Source organism: Oryctolagus cuniculus, chromosome 17 (assembly GCF_964237555.1).
Source record: "Oryctolagus cuniculus chromosome 17, mOryCun1.1, whole genome shotgun sequence".
NCBI classification, from domain to species: Eukaryota; Metazoa; Chordata; class Mammalia; order Lagomorpha; family Leporidae; genus Oryctolagus; species Oryctolagus cuniculus.
The window spans coordinates 24,208,733-24,226,647 of record NC_091448.1 but is presented as its reverse complement, the minus strand read 5'-3'; the positions used below and the strand labels follow the sequence as shown (position 1 = coordinate 24,226,647).

The following is a 17,915-nucleotide window of genomic DNA, read 5'->3' as shown; positions in this document are numbered from 1 at the left end:
GCACAGCTGGGTCTTGAACCGGCTCCATATGGGATGCTGGCACTGCAGGCAAAGGCTTAGCCCACTACACCACAGCGCTGGACCCAGGGATGTTGAGGTTTTAAAGGCCAGTGAGTGAATCCGCCTCAGCCCCGGGACTGGCTGCTTTGCTGATTCCAGTGTGGGCCCTGGGAAGAGGCCTGGTGGCTTCTTACTTCTGACAAACCCAAGGCGGTCCCTGCCCGTGGGCTGGCCTGTAGTCAGTCCTGTTCCCCTCCCCCAGGCTCCCTGGCGGCAGGTGTCGGACACCGTGTGTTCACGTGCAGCCGGCTGGCCGTGGGGGCTTGCCCGGCACCCTCGGCCCTGTCCATGGTTCCATCTGTGCCTCTCTTCTGCTTCCCCTTCACTTGGGAAACCCAGCTGCCCCCGTCATGAGGTGACTGCACTTCTGCGAGCCCCAGAGTGTGGCCAAGTCACAGGTGGCCTCTGACCCAAGGCAGTGTCCCTGGAACCCATGCTGCATTGGCACGAGCCCTGGGTGGGTCCAGGGACCTGAGATGCTGCCAGCAGCACCCCCTTGAGGGCTGGAGCAAGGGGAGACCGGCAGCCGGGCTGGGGCTGGCCAGCTGTGCCCCACGCGGGTGCCCAGCCCTCACGTAATGCCAGAGCCCCCAGGTGCCTGTCACCTCCCTGACCCTTGCCCACTCTCCACTGCAGTCTAGAAGCTGGCTGGGTGATCTTGCTCTGTTTGTTGGTGTTTTTTTGTTTTTTTGTTTCGTTTTTACTGTTTTACTCCATTTCTTTAAAAATACACTTAACAATAAAATCTTACAGCGATGTTCGGTTTATAGAAAAGCTACAGAGATTCTCTGTATCTGCTTCTCCCAGCTTCCCCGGGTGTTCAGAGCTTCCCAACCAGAGACAATGACCCCAACTGAGACATTACCGTGGGCGCACCACCACCAACCTAACTACTGCTGTGTTCCAACTGTACCTTTAAACATCCCCTCCCCCCAACCATGTCCTTTTCCTGCCCCGGGGTCTGCGCCAGGGCCCCACGCTGCATCTCGCCGCCACGTCCCCTCAGTCTGCGGTGACAGTCCAGTCTGTTTTGTTGACTTCCCCCACTTAAGAATAGGTACGGTGTGAGGAGACTGGGGGACCCGCATGACTTTGGGCTGATACAGCAACCCAGGTTTTGGAGACAGACCAGGGGCTGGCCTCCTTAGGGCTGTGTGTGTGAAGCAACTTTTGTCCTGTTTCCTTTTGCCTGGGGTGGAGGAGGATGCCAGTGGCCTGTGTGTGTGTATGTGTGGCCACCAGGATGTGACCAGTGCTGCCTCCTGCACCGACAGAGTTCCCACCCCAGCCCACTTTCCCCACCACTACCTCCTAGTTGCCACCAGTCCCGAAGCTTGGGCCAGACTTCCTGGAGGCTCCCTAGTGTGGTGAGGAGGCCACCTGTCTGCGGAAGGCCAATGTTTAGGACACCCTGCCCGATGAGAGTGAGCGCCCAGAGAGCCGGTGGTAGAGGCTGGGTCTAGCCCTGGGCCCCTGAGACCTTAGGGCTAGAAAGAAGGCCACGGCCATCTGTGCCTGTGCTGAGCAGACACGGCCTAGCCCCTCTAGGTACCGGAGGTCAGGAAGAGACCGAGATAATATGGAGCCTAAGGGAGGCTGTGGGTGAGGGAGCAGGGGTGCAGATTAATAACCCGGCCCTCTTTCCATCCTGTAGGGGAGGAGGACTGAGGCAGAGCTGATCCCTGACTCAGGGACCTACACATGACCACAGCCAGGCTGATGACCAGTGGGCACCCCACTGGATCTCCAGGGGGCCTGCGGCCTGCTCTTCCACCACCACCACCACCACCACCACCACCACCACGGGAAGCCTGTTTGCCTGCCTGCTGCGGTGGTGCCATCCAAGGTACCCAGGCTGTGCTTTCCTAAGAGGGCAGTGGGTCCTGGGTCAGGTGGAGAGGAGGGACTGAGGACCCTGCTCACCTCGTGCAGGCAGGGGAAGGAGAGGTGACAGGAGCCTGAGCCTTCAGACAGTGAGCTCGGCAGCCCAAGCCCCAGGGTCTGTGCCACCTATTTTGTACAGTTGCCTCCTCATTTAAAAAATATTTACTGGGGCTGGCATTGTGCAACAGTGGGTTAAACTGCTATGATGCCAGCATCCCATACCGGGTGTCAGTTCCTCTACTTTCAACACAGCGCCCTGCTAATGTGCCTGGGAAAGCAGCAGCAGATGGCCCAGGTCCCTGGGGCCCTGCCACCCACTTGGGAGACCTGGGTGGATTTTCAGGCTCCTGGCTTTGGCCTGGCTCAGCCCTGGTTATTGCAGCCATTTGGGGAGTGAACCAGCAAATGGAAGATCTCTCTCTGTCACTCTTCCTTTTTAAAAAAGATTTGAAATGCAGTGACAGAGAGAGTGAGAGACAGATCTTCCATCCTTTGGTTCACTCCCCAAGTGGCCACAATGGCCGGGGCTGGGCCAGGCTGAAGCCGTGAGCTTCTTCCAGGTCTCCCACGTGGGCGGCTGGGGCCCAAGCATTTGGGCTGTCCTTTGCTGCTTTCTCAGGCACATTAGTAGGAAGTGGATTGGAAGCGGAGGAGTCGGGACTTGAACTGGTTGCCTATATGGGATGCCAACACCATAGGCAGCGGCTTAACCTGCTATGCCACAACACCGGCCCCCGTTCTTTCAAGTAACTATTTCTATCTACTTGAAATGCAGAGCAGGAAACAGAGAGAGAGAAATGAATCTGCTGGTTCACCCCCCAAATGCCTGCAACATCCAGGGCTGGGCCAGACCGAAACCAGGAGCTGGGAACCCCATCCAGGTCTCGCACCTGTCGGAGCCCTCCACTGCTGCCTCCCAGGGTGCCTACGCGGGAAGTTAGCATGTAAGCGGAGCAGCTGGGACTTGAAGACCCAAGAACTCCAATATGGGAAGCAGGCATTTAGAGACTCCCTTGGGGAGCAGGCTAAGCTCTGTTTTGGCCATCGCAATCCTGTCACTTGGGGAAGGCAAGACTTAGGGGTAGGAGGTTGTCAGGGTGGTTAGAGAAGATGCTACTGGCCAGGGAAGAGGGGAGGTTGAGGCAGAAGTCACAGACTGCCCTTGGCTCACTCCTGTCCTGCTGTGTTAAGTGAGGTTTCCTGTGAAACTCTGCATTTCTGACTTCTTGTAGGAAACACACACATACACAGAGCTGGCTTTCTTGTACAACTTCAAGCGGCCAAAGTTCAGCATGGGCTCCTGGCATGGTGGAGGCTACATCCCAGGCGTGCGGTCACACGAGGGTCACTGACACTTACCCGTGGTGCTCACTGTTTGCTCTCTGGTGAGGACAGTGCCCTTCTGGTCCCTGGGGCGCTGACTTGCAGCAGTCTGGTGTTTTGCCCGAGCGCACAAGCCAGGCTGCCTTGGGAGCTAAAGGCTGGGGGTTGAAGTGAGGCGGGAAGAAGGGCTGAGTAGGAGGAGCCTGCAGTACCGATGGGAGGGAGGGGGCAGTGGCCTTGGGGAAGGAGGCGGGGACTCCTGATGAGCTGCCTAAAGAAGGGGAGGGGCCCACGGCCCTGCTTGGAAGGCTCTGGTGAGGCAGCCAAGAACACACTGGAGCTTTGGAGGTGGGGCAGACTTTATTTCTTATTCAGTCTCATTAATCCGCGACCTCACTTCTTCAGCCCAGTTTCTACATGCGGCAGGAGCAGCCCCGAGGGGCTTGGGGCTAGCTGCACCCTTCTCTTTTCCCATTCTGTCTTTCTCAAAATATGTCACCAGAGTGTGTGGCTGGCGTGTAAGTTCAGCGCCTTCAGCCAGCAAGTGTGGGGCTCCTAAGAGAGCTAGCAGGGCTGCACGTGGCCCTCCTTGCCAAAAAAAAACAAAAAACAAAAAACAGCAAAGTGTTGGCTCTGTAGCATGGGCTAAAACCAGAAAGCACTGGTCAGTTCACTGCCCTTCCTGGGCTGCAGGGCAAGGGAGGAGAAGGAAACCTGTGGCCAGAGTCTACCCCGGGGCTGCCAGGCCCTCCCGGGAACCTGCCTGGGGCAGGGAGGGAACTGTGTTTTTATGGACTCTGGAGAGTCTGCAAGTGGCTGACCAACGACCCTCTGGCTCTTTTCTCTGGGCTTCTTGTACCGGGCTGTGCAGCCAAAGCTGTCTCCTGGGGGAGGAGCCGAGGGAGGTGGCAGTTCACTGGCTGGGGAGTCTGCAGTGAGGGGGCTGTGCGCCACCTGCTCCGTGGCACGAGCTAACCTGGCTGACAGAGCAGAAAGCGGAAGCGCTTGTGCTGGGCCCTGGGGCACATGTGGCCGAGGCCACTCTCAGGCTGCGTCCTGCATCTGCCTTGGTGCCAGGGTGGACGGTTCTGGGAGGCCAGGGCTCCCACCTCGCAGTTCCTCCTCTGAGCCCTCCAAGGTTAAGACAAAGGAAGCTGGACTGCTAAGGTGCAGACTTTGCCTCAGGCAACTCAATTTATTAGCAAGAAAAATATTTTTGTCAGTCCAGAGCTGACCAACAAAGTACATCGTTAATAAAAGGACAACAAATCTGTCACTTAGTTCATAAAACAGACCTCAAGCAGTTACAACGCAAAATAAAGTTGGATTTTTGTTTAATTTAAAAGCCTCAAAAATAACAAGCAATATGTTTTTAAACATGTAGTAGACACAATTGTCTATTATACAATATACACTGTACACAGGGAGGCCTTGGGCTGGGGAGGGCTCGGGTGTCTGGACCTGAATCGGGTCTGGGTTGAAATGCTCTGTCACTTAGGAAAGAGGATGGCTGGAGTGAAAAAAAAATTTCATATGCTCGTCATTGCCCCCTAAAACCCTAAACTGAAAGCAGGCGTGGGGAGGTGAGTGACAGGAAAGGAAGAGGGAGCAATGAACTGAAACTTGTTTAAAGCACACGCGATACACAGTGTTCATCATCTGGAGTAGGGCGTAAGGCAGCGTTCTCCATAGAAAAGGGGGCAGGGCGGAGTCCACAACATCTTCAATTTTTAAATAGAAAGTTGGAATGTGCTGGGCCGGTGCTGGCCACGTGGCGTCCTGGTGGCCTCCTGGCCTCTCCAGAGGTGGGTGCCAGTGGAGTGCTGGGTGCAGGGCCCCGGGCACCCACAGTGGCCAGCAGGGCTGGGGAGGTGCGGGAGAGGGGCATGGCACACGGACTCCGGCAGTGTTGGGGGCGGGGGCGGGGCTCACTTTGCTCCTCCACGGAGTGAAATGCATGTTTTTCCTTTGGAAATAAGGGTTCCCACGCGTCCTGGTTCAGAACGTCTCATTGGGCACAACCAGTGTCCACGGTCTGGGCGGGCCGGGAGCTCATGGTGAGTAGGGCAGGGCCAAGGCAGAACCAAGGGGCTTCGGGAGGAGGAGGGGACAGGGAGCAGAGTCCCTTCCTGTGGGCACACAGTCGCAGGAGGGAGCTGCAGCGGGCCCAGGGCAGCGAGGGGTGCCTCTCAGCCAGAGGCCCGGCGGGACAAGTGGGGCCGTGTCTGTGGGGCGCCTGCCTCAGCAGACCTTACAAGTTCTTTGTGACCAGGTGGGTCTTGTAATGCTTGGTGAGGTGGTCACTCCTCATGAAGCGCTTCTGACACTGGGCGCACTCGAAGCGTTTGTCCCCTGGAAGAGGAGACACCTGTCACCCCGTGCACACACACCTGCTCACACACTGGCTCCGCTTCATCTGCCCACCTGACCCCTCTGATCACGTCTCGGTCCTCTCTGCCCTCTGCAGTCTGCTCTGTTCCCACTCCTGTCCCCTGCACCTTGCAGTCTCCCCGCAGGGCTGCCTGCCCGCCTTCTGATCTTGGTCCCTCTGACTCTGAACCCCTTCTCAGAGGACCCCACTCCCTCAGATTCTGCCAGCCCCAAGCACCCTGACCCTGCTGGTCAGCTGCCAGACGGCTGGGTTCACTCTTCCACCTCTGCCAGGGTGAGGCCTGTCCCTCCCACTGGCCAGGAGCTGGGATTCTGGGTCACCAGGCTCCCAACCCCAGTCCCAAGACAGGGCTCTGCTCACCGGGGCAGCCACAAGGGCAGTGTTTGCCCAAGTGCGTGTTGTGGACCAAGATGGTTTTGGGGGATAGATGGATGAATGTTTTTCTCCTAGTTTTGCATTTTTGTTGCTGCTTCATTAAAATAAATCATTATGATAGCAAACTAGTGAGATAAAAAATAACATTACTGAGGGTATAAATGACGGCCCAGGACACTCAGTGGCCAGCAAGAAACAATCCAAGGACAATCATTAGATAAATGAGAGTAGACAGGGCTGCGTGGGATAGCAGTTAAGAGCATGGACTGGGAGCCAGAGGGCGTGCCCTGGCCGCCTCTCATGCCTCCGGGACACGGGTGGAACCAAGGTGTCCTCACAGAGGCTCAGCGGCAGCCCAGAAAACCCGTGAGTGCTGCAGGCTACCTGGCAAACCACGTCCCGCCTGTTAAATAAGCGACTGCAGATGTGGCAGAGGGCGGCGGGGCCGACAGCATCCGGGAAACTCTGCGACAAAGGAATGGCGTGGAGGGGTCTCCTGTGCAGTCCCAGGCCTCTCAGTGTGGCAGATCCCTGGTGGAGGTGAGGGGGCATGGGGGAGCTGACCTGTGTGGGTGCGGGCGTGCCGCTGCAGCTCATCGCTCCGTGTGAACCTCTTTCCGCAGAAGAACCAGTTGCAGACAAAGGGCCGCTCGCCGGTGTGCAGGCGCACGTGGGCCCGCAGCAAGGATGTCTTCCGGAAAGTCTTGCCGCAGTCGGGGATGTGGCACACGTGCTTCTTCTTGCCCTGCTCTCCAGACCTGAGAGTTGGGTTGAGGGTGGGTAGGGGATGGGAAGAGGCAGCAGATGAGGCAGGCACAGGATGGAGCCCGGGACAGGGGGTCTGGTCAGAGCAGAGAAGGCAGGAGGCGAGGTGGCAGGGACCTGCCAGCTCTTCCTTGCTGGGTCTGGACTGGCTTGAAGCCCTGACAGGCGTCCCGGGGAGGGGCTGGGGAAGCCGGCACCCACCCCCTCCTCCAATCACCTCTTCTCCCCGTCCTTGCAGTTGGGACACGTGCAGGCCATGCGGCGCCGCTTCTCCCCCGGCTGGGCCTCTCCAGCCAGGGCCTGCTCCATCTGCAGCTGGATCTGGGTGGGGCTCAGCCCACTGATGGTCAGGTTATTCCCAGAAACATTCTGCACCGTCAGCTGCTGCTGCCCTGTGGGGAAGAGGAGGGCACAGCTCAGGACGAGGACGCCTGACTCCTCGAGCCAGCCCTCTTTCCACAATACAGACGATAATCTCGGCAGCTAGTTAGTATCTTTGGAGAGCCTGCTGTGTGCCACACACCATTGTAGAGACCTTATAGAGACGTGGGGACTTCAAAAAGTTCATGGAAAAATGGGACTAAAGGATGAAGTTATTTTGGTGCCAAAAAAGCCAGTGTAGTTTTCAAAATATGCATTTTTCGTGAACTTTCTGAGGTCCTCTCATGTGCAAGGATTTTAATTTTCGTGCCAAAATAAACTTACCTTTTAATTCCATTTTCTAGAAACTTTTTCAAGTAGCCATGTATCAATTCATTTAATCTTCACAACCCTATACAACAGATACCATCATCCCCACTTTACAGAGGAAGAAAACTGAGGCTGGGTAACATATCCGGGCCACACGGCTAATAAATGGCAGAACCAGGATCTGAAGCCAGGCCCTGAGCCACACCGCCTTCAGACAACCTGCTTTCTGACACTGCCGGGACAGGGGCTGTGCAGGCGAAGCCCCTACTTGGGACGCCCACGTCCCACACTGGAGTGCTTGGTCCGAGTCCTTGCTACTCCATGCTTCAACTCAGCTTCCTGGAAGGCAGCAGGTGATGGCCCAAGTACTTGGGGTCCCTGTCACCCACGCAGGAGACCCTGATGGAGTTCCTGGTTTCAGCCTAGCCTAGTCTGTCTGTTGCAGGCATTTCCAGAGTGAACCAGCAAAGGGAAGATCTCCTTCCTCTCCCCATCTCTCCTTCTGTCTGTCACTCTGCCTTTCCAATAAATCCATCTTGAAAGAATTAAAAAGAACAACAACAACAACAAAGACCCTGCCCACATGACTGCTGGGAAGGGTCCTGTGTTGGAATACTTCTTTCTGAGTCTCCTCTGGCCTTAGGGCCTTGTGAGATAGGGAACTGTGTTAACAGACATGGAAAACAGCTCTATGGGCTTTGGGAAAAATCAAGTTCTCTTGGACACCCTATCCTTCCCTCTTGGGGTCACCTCAGATGGGAAAACCAAATGCATAAATACATAAAAGATAAAAAGGCGAGATCCAGAGAACTCCCACTACCTTTGCCCAGGTAAAGAGTGCAAGGAACGCTTTTGCCAGGTGGCCCCAGTTTTTCCTCTTGTTCTTGGCAAGGCTGCTTTCAGGCGTAAATATCACCGCTGAACAGAAGTGCAGGGCAGCAAAAGCTACCCCCACTGGCCAAGGCTCCAAGAAACCTTTCCCAATTTTCCTTACCCAAGGACTCCCTTAAACACCTGTCATCAGTCTGTATCAAACTAATGTGCAGGGCCAGTGTTGGGGCAAAGGGGGCTTAGCCACTGGGGCATCCGAGACTGCAGAGCCAGTTCAAGTCCCAGCTGCTCTGCTTCTCATCCAGCTCCCTGCTGATGTGCCTGGGAAGGCAGCAGAAGATGGTCCAAGTACCAGAGGCCCTGGCACCCATGCAGATGACCAGGATGGAGTTCCTGGCTCTGCTCTGCTTAGGCCACTGGGGAATGAACCAGCAGATGGCAGATCTCTGTCTCTTCCTCTCTCCCTGTCACTCTGCCTTTCAAATACATTTTTTTAAATTTATTTGACAGGTAGAGTTAGACAGTGAGAGACAGAGAGACAGAAAGAAAGGTCCTCCTTCCGTTAGTTCACCCCCCAAATGGCCGCTACGGCCAGCACGCTGCACTAATCCAAAGCCAGCAGCCAGGTGCTTCGTCCTGGTCTCCCATGCAGGTGCAGGGGCCCAGATACTTGGGCCATCCTCCACTGCCCTCCTGGGCCACAGCAGAGAGCTGGACTGGAAGAGGAGCAGCTGGGACCAGAACCTGGCGCCCATATGGGATGCCCACACCGCAGGCAGAGGCTTAGCCAAATGAGCCACGGTGCCGGCCCCTCAGATACATCTTTAAAAATAGTAATGTGCATGTTACTTAGAAGGTCTTCCTGGGTACATCTATTTCCTCCATCACGGTCTTCAGCCGTCACAGCACTGTGGAAGACACGTGGACGTGCTCTTCAGTGGAAAGGGAACGGGCAAGTGACAAGCAGCATCCTGTTATTACCGGGAATCCCAGGGCTGGGCCACAGGTCCCCATGCCAGGCCCCCTGGCCATAGAGGGCCTTCCCTCACCGCCAGTGTTGGTGATGGTGACAGGCACGCCCTGGACCTGGACGCCATTGATGTTGATGGTCTGCATAGCCTGGGCAGCCGCCGCCAGCTGGGCCGCGTTCAAGCTGATGATGCTCCCAGCGGGGGCGATCTTTGGCAGGGGACGCTCTTTTCGGAGAATTGCGGCCGAGTGCTTTTTGCTGGTCCCGCTCAGATGGGAGGTTCGGGAAGCAGGGCTGCTACAGGCGGTGGTAGAGGTGGCTGCAGCTGTTGCTGGGGGGCTGTCCTGGACGAGGACTGTCTGCACCTCACCGGAAGGCGTGCGGATGTAGACCTGGGAGGGCCACAGAGAACAAGTCAGCACTCTGGGACAGATGGGGCTCCTGGCGCCTGCAGATCTCCTTGCCCAAGTGAGACCTGGGAGCCTCTCTGCCAGCCCAAGGCACTCCCTCAAGCAGCCCGAAGACACACTTAACATGCCGCGGCGTTCACCGAGGGTTGGCACACCCTGACTTGCCTGGCATGGAAACCATAACCAACTGCCCAGTCTCAGAACTGAAGAATCAGAAGTCAGTGCACCGTCAATGACCATCAAACAAACGGAAACAGCTTCCTGTTAGTCCTTAAGAGCCACGTGTTACTGAGAAGTAATTTTCCTCCAATTCAGCTTGGCAAAGATGGAAAAATACATGCTCACTGCTGGTGGGACAGCAGGGACACAGCAGGAGGGGAAGTAGGATGTGGGCTGGCTTTGTTGGAAGGAAACCTGGGACTATGGATCCAAAGCCTTCAAGCCCCGTGTGTCACCGCCTGTGTGGGGAAAAGAGCAAGGAGGGTGTCCACAAGGGAATGGCGGCACCAACTGGCACAGCAGGCTGAGGACGGCGTCCATGTGGGAGGCAGGGGCCACTCAGGGGGGACTGATCCAGAAAGGAAGCGTGACGGATAACGGGAGTACTGGGAGAAGTCTCTCCCTGTCAGAGAAGGGAGCCATGAACGTGGGAAGGAGAAAGCCAGACTGCACCCACTGGTGCCGCGTGGGAAACAGAAACCCTGGGTTTCAGTATGAGGAGCTAGGGCTGCTTTGGGGTGAGGCCTTCACTTCGTCCAGTGACTACCACTCCTAGCCTTAGCCCCACTGTCGCCCATGGCATGGCCTGTGTGCCCAAGCTCACCTGCATCTACCCTGCCTTCTTCCTGCACAACCAAGATGACCATCAGGGAGGGGAACGTCAATGCCCTCATTAAAGTGGCCGGTGCAGACGTGGAACCTTTTTGGTTCGGTCTGTTTGCAAAGGCCCTGGCCAATGTTGATGTCGGGAGCCTCCTCTGCAATGTGGAGGCCGGTGGGCCCGTTCCAGTGGCTGCTGTGCCCCAGCAGGAAGTCCCGCCCCTCCACTGCTGCTCCAGCTGAGGAGAAGAGAGTAGCAGCAAAGAGAGAAGAAGCCGAGGAGTCTGGTGATGATGACATGAGCTCTGGTCTTTCTGACTAAAGCTCTTTTCAATAGAAAGCTGAACTCTGGGGAAAAAAAAGTTTGTGGGAAAATGGAAACTGAAGGTTTATTTTGGTGCAAAAAATCTGTATTCCACGCGAATCTTTTTTACAATACACATTTTCTACAAACTTTTTGAAGACCTCTTGTATGTACAGAAATAGATATACATGTGTGGTGTGTGTGCCCACATTGAACATGCACACACGCAAGCTGCATGCTTGTTTATATACACTTCCCAGCTCTGTCTACCTGGAAGCAGCAGTGCCCTGGTGGCCATGAGCTCACTTAGCACTCAGGCCCTCTTTCTTTTGTTTTTCAATTTGTTGTCAGTGGGACAGAGGACACAGGGTGGAGAATGCTGCCCTGGGGCACACTCCGCCCCCAGCGGGGGAAGTCCACTCTGTGTCTGTGGAGCTGCTTGTTTTTCCTGGTGCTTGTCTTGCTGCCAGCAGCCGCTTCATCCTCTTTTCCCTGGGGACCATCCTGCTCCCACGTCTTCGGCTTCTTCGGCGTCAGCTGAGCCCTCCTGGGCTGCGGGTTTCTTCTTCTGGGGGAGGCCTGGGCTCATCGCGACCACTGCTCACCTTCCTCCTCGGGAGAACATTTCTTCCTCTTGGCTTTGGGGGAAAGAACCTGGCTTTCCCATTCCGTCCTCCCGAGCCTCCTGGAGCCTTTGTCTCTTCCCTCTGGGTTCTGTGCGTCCCCGCAGCGTCCTGTGGACACTGCAGCTGTTTCTCAAGGACGCCGGGGCGAGCAGAGCGGGTGCTTCTCTTCCTCCTTCAAGCACTGCTTCAGTTTCCCCAGCCTGTGTGTGACCTCAGCAGCCGCCCCTCTGCCTGCACCGTGGCTTCCTTTGTGCCACCCAGGGTCTTCTGTGGACTCTCTCCAGTCTCACAGGACAGCTGCTCTTCAACTTGTCCTTGAAGCTCCTCCCCAGATATACCCATGGCTACCCCAGAGAAGCAGTCGCTTCATGAAGCAACACTGCATTTGTCAGCCAGGGTATCAGGAGATGCAGCCTTCGTGCCTGGCAGCAGCTGCCTGGCCAATGAAGGCAGAGTGGAAAACGAGTCCCTGTTTTGGTGCACTGCACTTGTCTTCAGGGCTCTGGAGATCTGAGCCCTGGGGATCGCTCAGACACCAGCACTGGCCGTCGGCCCCAGCAGAGGCCTGTAAAAGCCAGGGAGCCCTGGTCAGCCATCACCATGACAGGCCTTGGCTTCTGCTATCTCCTGCTCCCTGGGGAGATAGCTGGTTCCAGGGTGAGGGCAAGAAGAGCTCAAAACACCTGCTGTTGTGGAAACGGAAGGATGCTCACTGGATGGCAGGCTGTTAGCAATGAGCAGGCTGGGAAGGGCTCCCCCTGGCCAAACCTGGCACAACAAAAACACCAAAATGCTGGGAACTGGTTACAACCCTTGAATAAAGTAAGAACCCATGAATCGACACTGGCTTAGATAAATGGGGAAAAAGAGAATGACAAAAGTGAGAAACTGCCATGGCCACGAAGAGACTAAAAAGGCAGGGGCTGGGCAGACCCCCGGAGTCAGTTCTGATGCCTGCTGCAACACGGATGCACCTTGCACACGTGGTGCTAAGAGAGGAAGAAGCCGCTCTCCCTCAACCACTTCTATGAAACGTGCAGAACAGGCCACATAGAGGCAGAACATGAACCAGGGCTGACAGGGGAGGGGGAAATGGGGATATGGTTTTTGGGGAGTGATGAGACTGTTCTGAAGTTACACAACTCTGTGGGTATGCTGAAAACCACTGAACTGCACACTTTAAAAGGAGAAGTCCTGCGCCGTGAGTATCACGCACAGCTGATTTTTGAGCATGGGGACGTTTCAAGGGATACAGCCACCAAACTGAAAGAGCTCCCAGTGGCCAAAGCTGGAACAATCTGAGTAACAAAAAAGGGGTGGGACTGAGGGTCACACATTTGGCACAGCAGTTAAGACCCTGCTTAGTTCTCCGTCATCTGACGTCAGAACGCCTGGACTTGAGTCCCGGACTCTATTCCTGATTCCAGCTCCTAGCTGATGCATGTATGAGAGGCAGCAGGTGACAAGTGCTTGGGTCCCTGTCACCTATGTGGGAGACCTGAATTGAGCCTCCAGCTACTGGATTTGGCCTGGCCCAGCTTCAGCTATTGGAGACGTTTAGAATGAACTAGGGGTTGGAAGATCTCTCTGTCAGCCTTTTAAGTTAAGAGAAGAAGAAGAAAAAAAGATAGTATTGGCTTATCTAACCCGAAGTATAAAACAAATATACATGACTGCAGAGTGATATGAAATAAACAACTGGATGGCTAAGTGAGCGGGGAGACAAGTCTTCCTTACGGAAGCACTCCTAATACTGTGCACATCCCCCTTCCTGAAGGTAGGGCTTACTTCTTACCCTGCAGGTGGGCTAGAGTCACTGCCAAACACCACAAGAAGGGAAAAGCAGTGGCACCAGGGAAGAAACCTGGCAAACAGCACCTGAACCAAGTGACAAAGGTTAACGGCAGCAGGGACGTCTCCCAGCCTCTGATAGGTGAGGGGAGACACATTTTGCCTCTGGCCTTCTTTGCCAACGCCCATAACCCCAGGCAAACCCGGATCAGGTGGCAGTCTACAGGATACCTCAGGAAACAAGCAAAGATTGAGAAATGCCCACAGACAGGGAGGCCTGGAGAGTCCAGACGGCTAAGTGCAATGTGGAACCTGAATTCCATCTTGGAATACAAAGGGGACATTAATGGAAAAGCTGGTGAAATCCAAATCAGATCTGGAGTTTAGTTAATAAGAATATGCCAATGGGCCGGCGCCGCAGCTCAATAGGCTAATCCTCCACCTGCAGCACCGGCACACCGGGTTCTAGTCCCAGTCGGGACACCAGATTCTGTCCCGGTTGCTCCTCTTCCTGTCCAGCTCTCTGCTGTGGCCCGGGAGTGCAGTGGAGGATGGCCCAAGTGCTTGGGCCCTGCACTCGCATGGGAGACCAGGAGAAGCACCTGGCTCCTGGCTCCTGATCAGCGCGATGCGCCGGCTGTAGCGGCCATTGGGGGGTGAACCAACAGACAAAAGAAGACCTTTCTTTCTCTCTCTCTCACTGTCCACTCTTCCTGTCAAAAAGTTAAAAAAAAAAAAAAAAAGAATATGCCAATGAGAGTTTCTTAGTTTTGACAATTCCCAAGCTAATGTGAGATGTCTGACAATGAGGAAAACTAGGGAACTCTGTGCTCCTTGTGGCTTTTCTGTAAATGTAAGAACATGTTATATTGGCGCCGGTGCTGTAGCACAGTAGGTTTAAGTCCTGGCCTGCAGCGCCAGCATCCCATACGGGTGCTGGTTCAATTTTCGGCTATTCCACTTCTGGTCCGGCTCTCTGCTATGGCCTGGGAAAGCAGTAGAAGATGGCATAAGTCCTTGGGCCCCTGCACCCTTGTGGGAGACCTGGAAGAAGCTCCTGGCTCCAGATAGGCTCAGCTTCAGCCAATGTGGCAATTTGGGGAGTGAACTAGCAGATGGAAAATCTCTTTCTCTCTCTCTCTCATTCTGCCCTTCGAATAAATATTTTTGAAGACTCATGACAAAAGGGGAAAAGTATCCTTAAGGCACAGAGATGTGTCAGGCACCACTATCACTAAACATCATGGGAGGCCGCTGTTTAGGACTGAGCTCCTGCACGAGGCCCCAGCACACCAGACTAAAACTCAGGATAGGATCACTCATGCTCAGGTTCCCCAGCACCAAGCTGCTGACCTGAGGTAATGAGGAATCAGGATTAGAGTAAAAACACAGCATTTCCTGAACAGGCCAGTTTCAATCAGCATAAAGAAGTGCCCCTTGCCTTAACCCTTACACAAGAAAAGTGACCTGATACTAACCAGCTGGTCAGATTCCTGTTGTCTCTCTGTTGCTGTATACAAAGAAAGTAACTCTGAGATGACGAGCCCACTCTTTTTGTTTCTGCTTTTGTCAACCCTTTTCTGTCTATAAAACCAATCTCTTCTGCTCAGCTGGTTGAACACTTACTCTATTTTATGGAATGAAGTGTTGTCCAATTCTAGAATCAAAAATAAAGCCAATTAGAATCATTAAACTGGGGCCAGCACTGTGGTGTAGTGGGTGAAGCTGCTGCTTGCAGTGCCAGCATCCCATACGGGCACCAGCAGACTCCCGGCTGCTCCACTTCCGATCCAGCTCCCTGCTAATGTGCCTGGGAAAGCACATTAGCTTCGGCCCCTGCATCCATATGGGAGATGCATAAGAAGCTCCTGGCTGCTGGCTTCGGCCTTGCCCAGCCCCAGCTGTTGGGGTCACTTGGGGAGTAAACCAGCAGATGGACGATCTCTCTCTGTCTCTTCCTCTGTGTAATTCTGACTTTCAAATAAATAATATAAATAAATATTCTTTAAAAATTAAACTAAATGTTTTAATTTGGGGGCCGGCATCGCAGTATAGTGAGTAAACCTGCCACCTGTGACACCAGTATCCAATATGGTCCACTTCCTATCCCATTCCCTGGGAAAAACCAGTGGAAGATGGCTCAAGTGCTTAGGCCCCTGCCACCCACACAGGAGACCCGGCTCAGCCCTGGCCACTGGGGCCCTCTGGGGAGTGAACTTGTGGATGGAGGTGATACCGTTCTCTGTCTCTCCCTCTTTCTCTGTAATTCTGCCTTTTACATAAATAAAAAATTGTTATAATTCTGTCCATTAGACACTAGTACTGGGACACACTGAACTCCTGCACCAGCTTTTAGGAGTGAGAATACAGCATCAATTCTGCGACAGTTCCACAGGAAAGTGCACAACTTGCATCTACCTGTGAGAGTCTGTCACACGGACCTTCACAGAGGGGCGTCCACAGAGTAACTGACCGGTCCAGCCCCACAGTGTCAGAGCTTCCACCCGCCAGATGGCGCCGTCGCAGTGGGGGACTGCTGGGGAAGAGGGAGGCTCAGCAGGGAGGTGTCTCGCTCGTGCTGAGCCCCTGGGGCTGGAGGCTGTGCTCTGAGGTGACTGCCCTCCTGCAGCGTCACACATCTGGAAAGCACAGGGGATCCGGCTGGCAGCTCATGCCCAAAATGATTCAGTTCTTTGAAGAAAAAACCCCGGCTGTGATTCTAATCGTGGCTTATTTTTAATTCCTGCATTATTTAGGGCTGTGTTTCTCAGTTAAAAGCCAGCAAACAAACCTCAGGTCATCTTTTTTTTTTTTTTAGATTTATTTATTTATTTGAAAGGCAGAGGTAGAGAGAGAGAGGTCTTCCATCCGATGGTTCACTTTACAAATGGCTGCAGTGGCTGCAGCTGCGCTGATCCGAAGCCAGGAGCCAGGAGCTTCCTCTGGGTCTCTCACGTGGGTGCAGGGGCCCAAGGACTTGGGCCATCTTCCACTGCTTTCCCAGGCCATGGCAGAGAGCTGGATCAGAAAAGGAGCAGCTGGGACTCGAACCGGCGCCCATATGGGATTCCAGCACTGCAGGCGGTGGCTTTACCCACCACACCACAGCACCAGCCCCAGGTCATCTCTTAATAAATACACAAATCTCATTCCTGGTTTTCTGGTTTTTCCCCCTTTTTCAAATGATTATTATTTTGTATCTGATTTTTTAAAAATTGTGTTTGAGAGGCCACCGTTATGACACAGTGTAAGTTAAGCCACCTCTTGACACTGGCATCCCATGTCAGAGTACCAACTCACGTCCCGACTACTCCACTTCCAATCCAGCTTCCTGCTAATATGCCCTGGAAAGCAACGGATGATGGTCAAGTACTTGGGGTCCTGCCTCTAACATGGAGACCTGGATGGAGTTTCTGGCTTCTGACTTCAGTCTGGTCCAGCCCCAGTTCTTTTGGGTATTTGGGCAGTGAACCAGTGAACAGAAGATCTTTCAGTCTCTCCCTCTCTCTGTGTCATTCTGCCTTTCAAATAAATAAACAAGTTTTAAAGAAAAAAATTATATTTGAAAGGTCAACCAGGTTTTCTGTTAAGAACCAAATAGCTCCTCAGCTCTGCTAACCCACCACAGATGTGTGTGTTCCAGTCATACGTCATTTCCAGAAACAAGTGGGTGGGCCAGATCTGACCTGAAGGCCAGACTGCCAACCTCTGATACAAGAATATAATACATTTTTAATCAAATGTGCATTTCCTTTATGCATTTTTTGGGAATTAGCAACAAGATGGAAACAGCCCAGATATACAGCTAACATGTAACAACCAGCACGTTGGAGTACTTTAATGTAATCATTAGAAAATGTCATACCTAAATCTTTCTGCATATGCTAGTACTTCCTGGGTTTCTGTTCTGCCTCGGTCAGTCTGAAGATATGGGACCTCACGGAAGGGAGGGGAGCCACTGCTGTGGACATGCACCTGAGTGGGTGTCACCTCAGTTCTCCACCTTGAAGGTAGGCCTGATAATGGGACTTCACAGATATTGAGACAAATAAATAATTAAAAAAAAAATCACCCGGCAATACATGCCAGCAAAGGGAGCATTTTAAGGCAGACCTCAGATTTCTTCCTGAATGATTTCCACATCCATAGTTCAAATTCAAGGGCACTTCTCCACCAGGAGTCATACAACTTCCCACTGTCATTCATTCAATTTTGTCTATAGCTAACTATATACCACATACATTCCTCAGTAGCAACAGCTGTTTTTTTAATAGTAAAAATAAGACCAAAAATGTTATCCCCCATTTCAGCAATTAGCATATGCCCATATAAAAACACCGAGTAAAGTGGAAAAGGGACAAAAGTGTGGGGTTTGAAGTTAAACCTTTTCCTTATTCATTTTTTTACATTGAATGCTATGGTTCTTGTTGAATTTGCTCATTCTTGATAATGCTCTAAGTATGTAATCCTATAATAAAAAATGAACTATTAACAAGTATCTATCTGTCCCCTACCCATCCCCCCAAAAAGACACCCATAAAGAAAAAGGACCAGAGTATGCCTGCTTTCATCCGATTTGCAGAGATAAGCCCTGTGAACTGAAGGGAGCCCATCTGTCAGGCAGAAATGGCCACCCACGCTGCGCCAAAGAATCCTACTCCTGACGCTCAGATCA

General features: G+C 53.5%; 1 protein-coding gene, 1 non-coding gene and 1 pseudogene across 9 annotated transcripts in view; 1 reads left to right on the top strand and 2 right to left on the bottom strand.

Annotated features, from left to right (window-relative positions):
- Positions 1-4,435: 4,435 nt before the first annotated feature.
- Positions 4,436-17,915, bottom strand: part of SP2 (Sp2 transcription factor) — a 38,471-nt gene continuing 24,991 nt past the window's right edge. For all 8 annotated transcript variants that reach the window (XM_051825608.2, XM_051825609.2, XM_051825613.2 and 5 more), the window contains 4 exons: positions 9,370-9,682; positions 7,017-7,191; positions 6,599-6,792; positions 4,436-5,619 (listed from right to left, as the gene is read on the bottom strand). In XM_051825608.2, the coding sequence (XP_051681568.1) occupies positions 5,519-5,619; positions 6,599-6,792; positions 7,017-7,191; positions 9,370-9,682 (783 nt within the window). In that variant the 3' untranslated portion in view covers positions 4,436-5,518. The remainder of the gene's footprint in view (positions 5,620-6,598; positions 6,793-7,016; positions 7,192-9,369; positions 9,683-17,915) is intronic.
- Positions 9,676-17,690, top strand: LOC127484479 (large ribosomal subunit protein P1 pseudogene; annotated as a pseudogene).
- Positions 11,972-12,055, bottom strand: LOC127484543 (small nucleolar RNA SNORD86). The gene has a single exon (XR_007911605.2). It is a non-coding gene; the product is annotated as a small nucleolar RNA SNORD86 (small nucleolar RNA).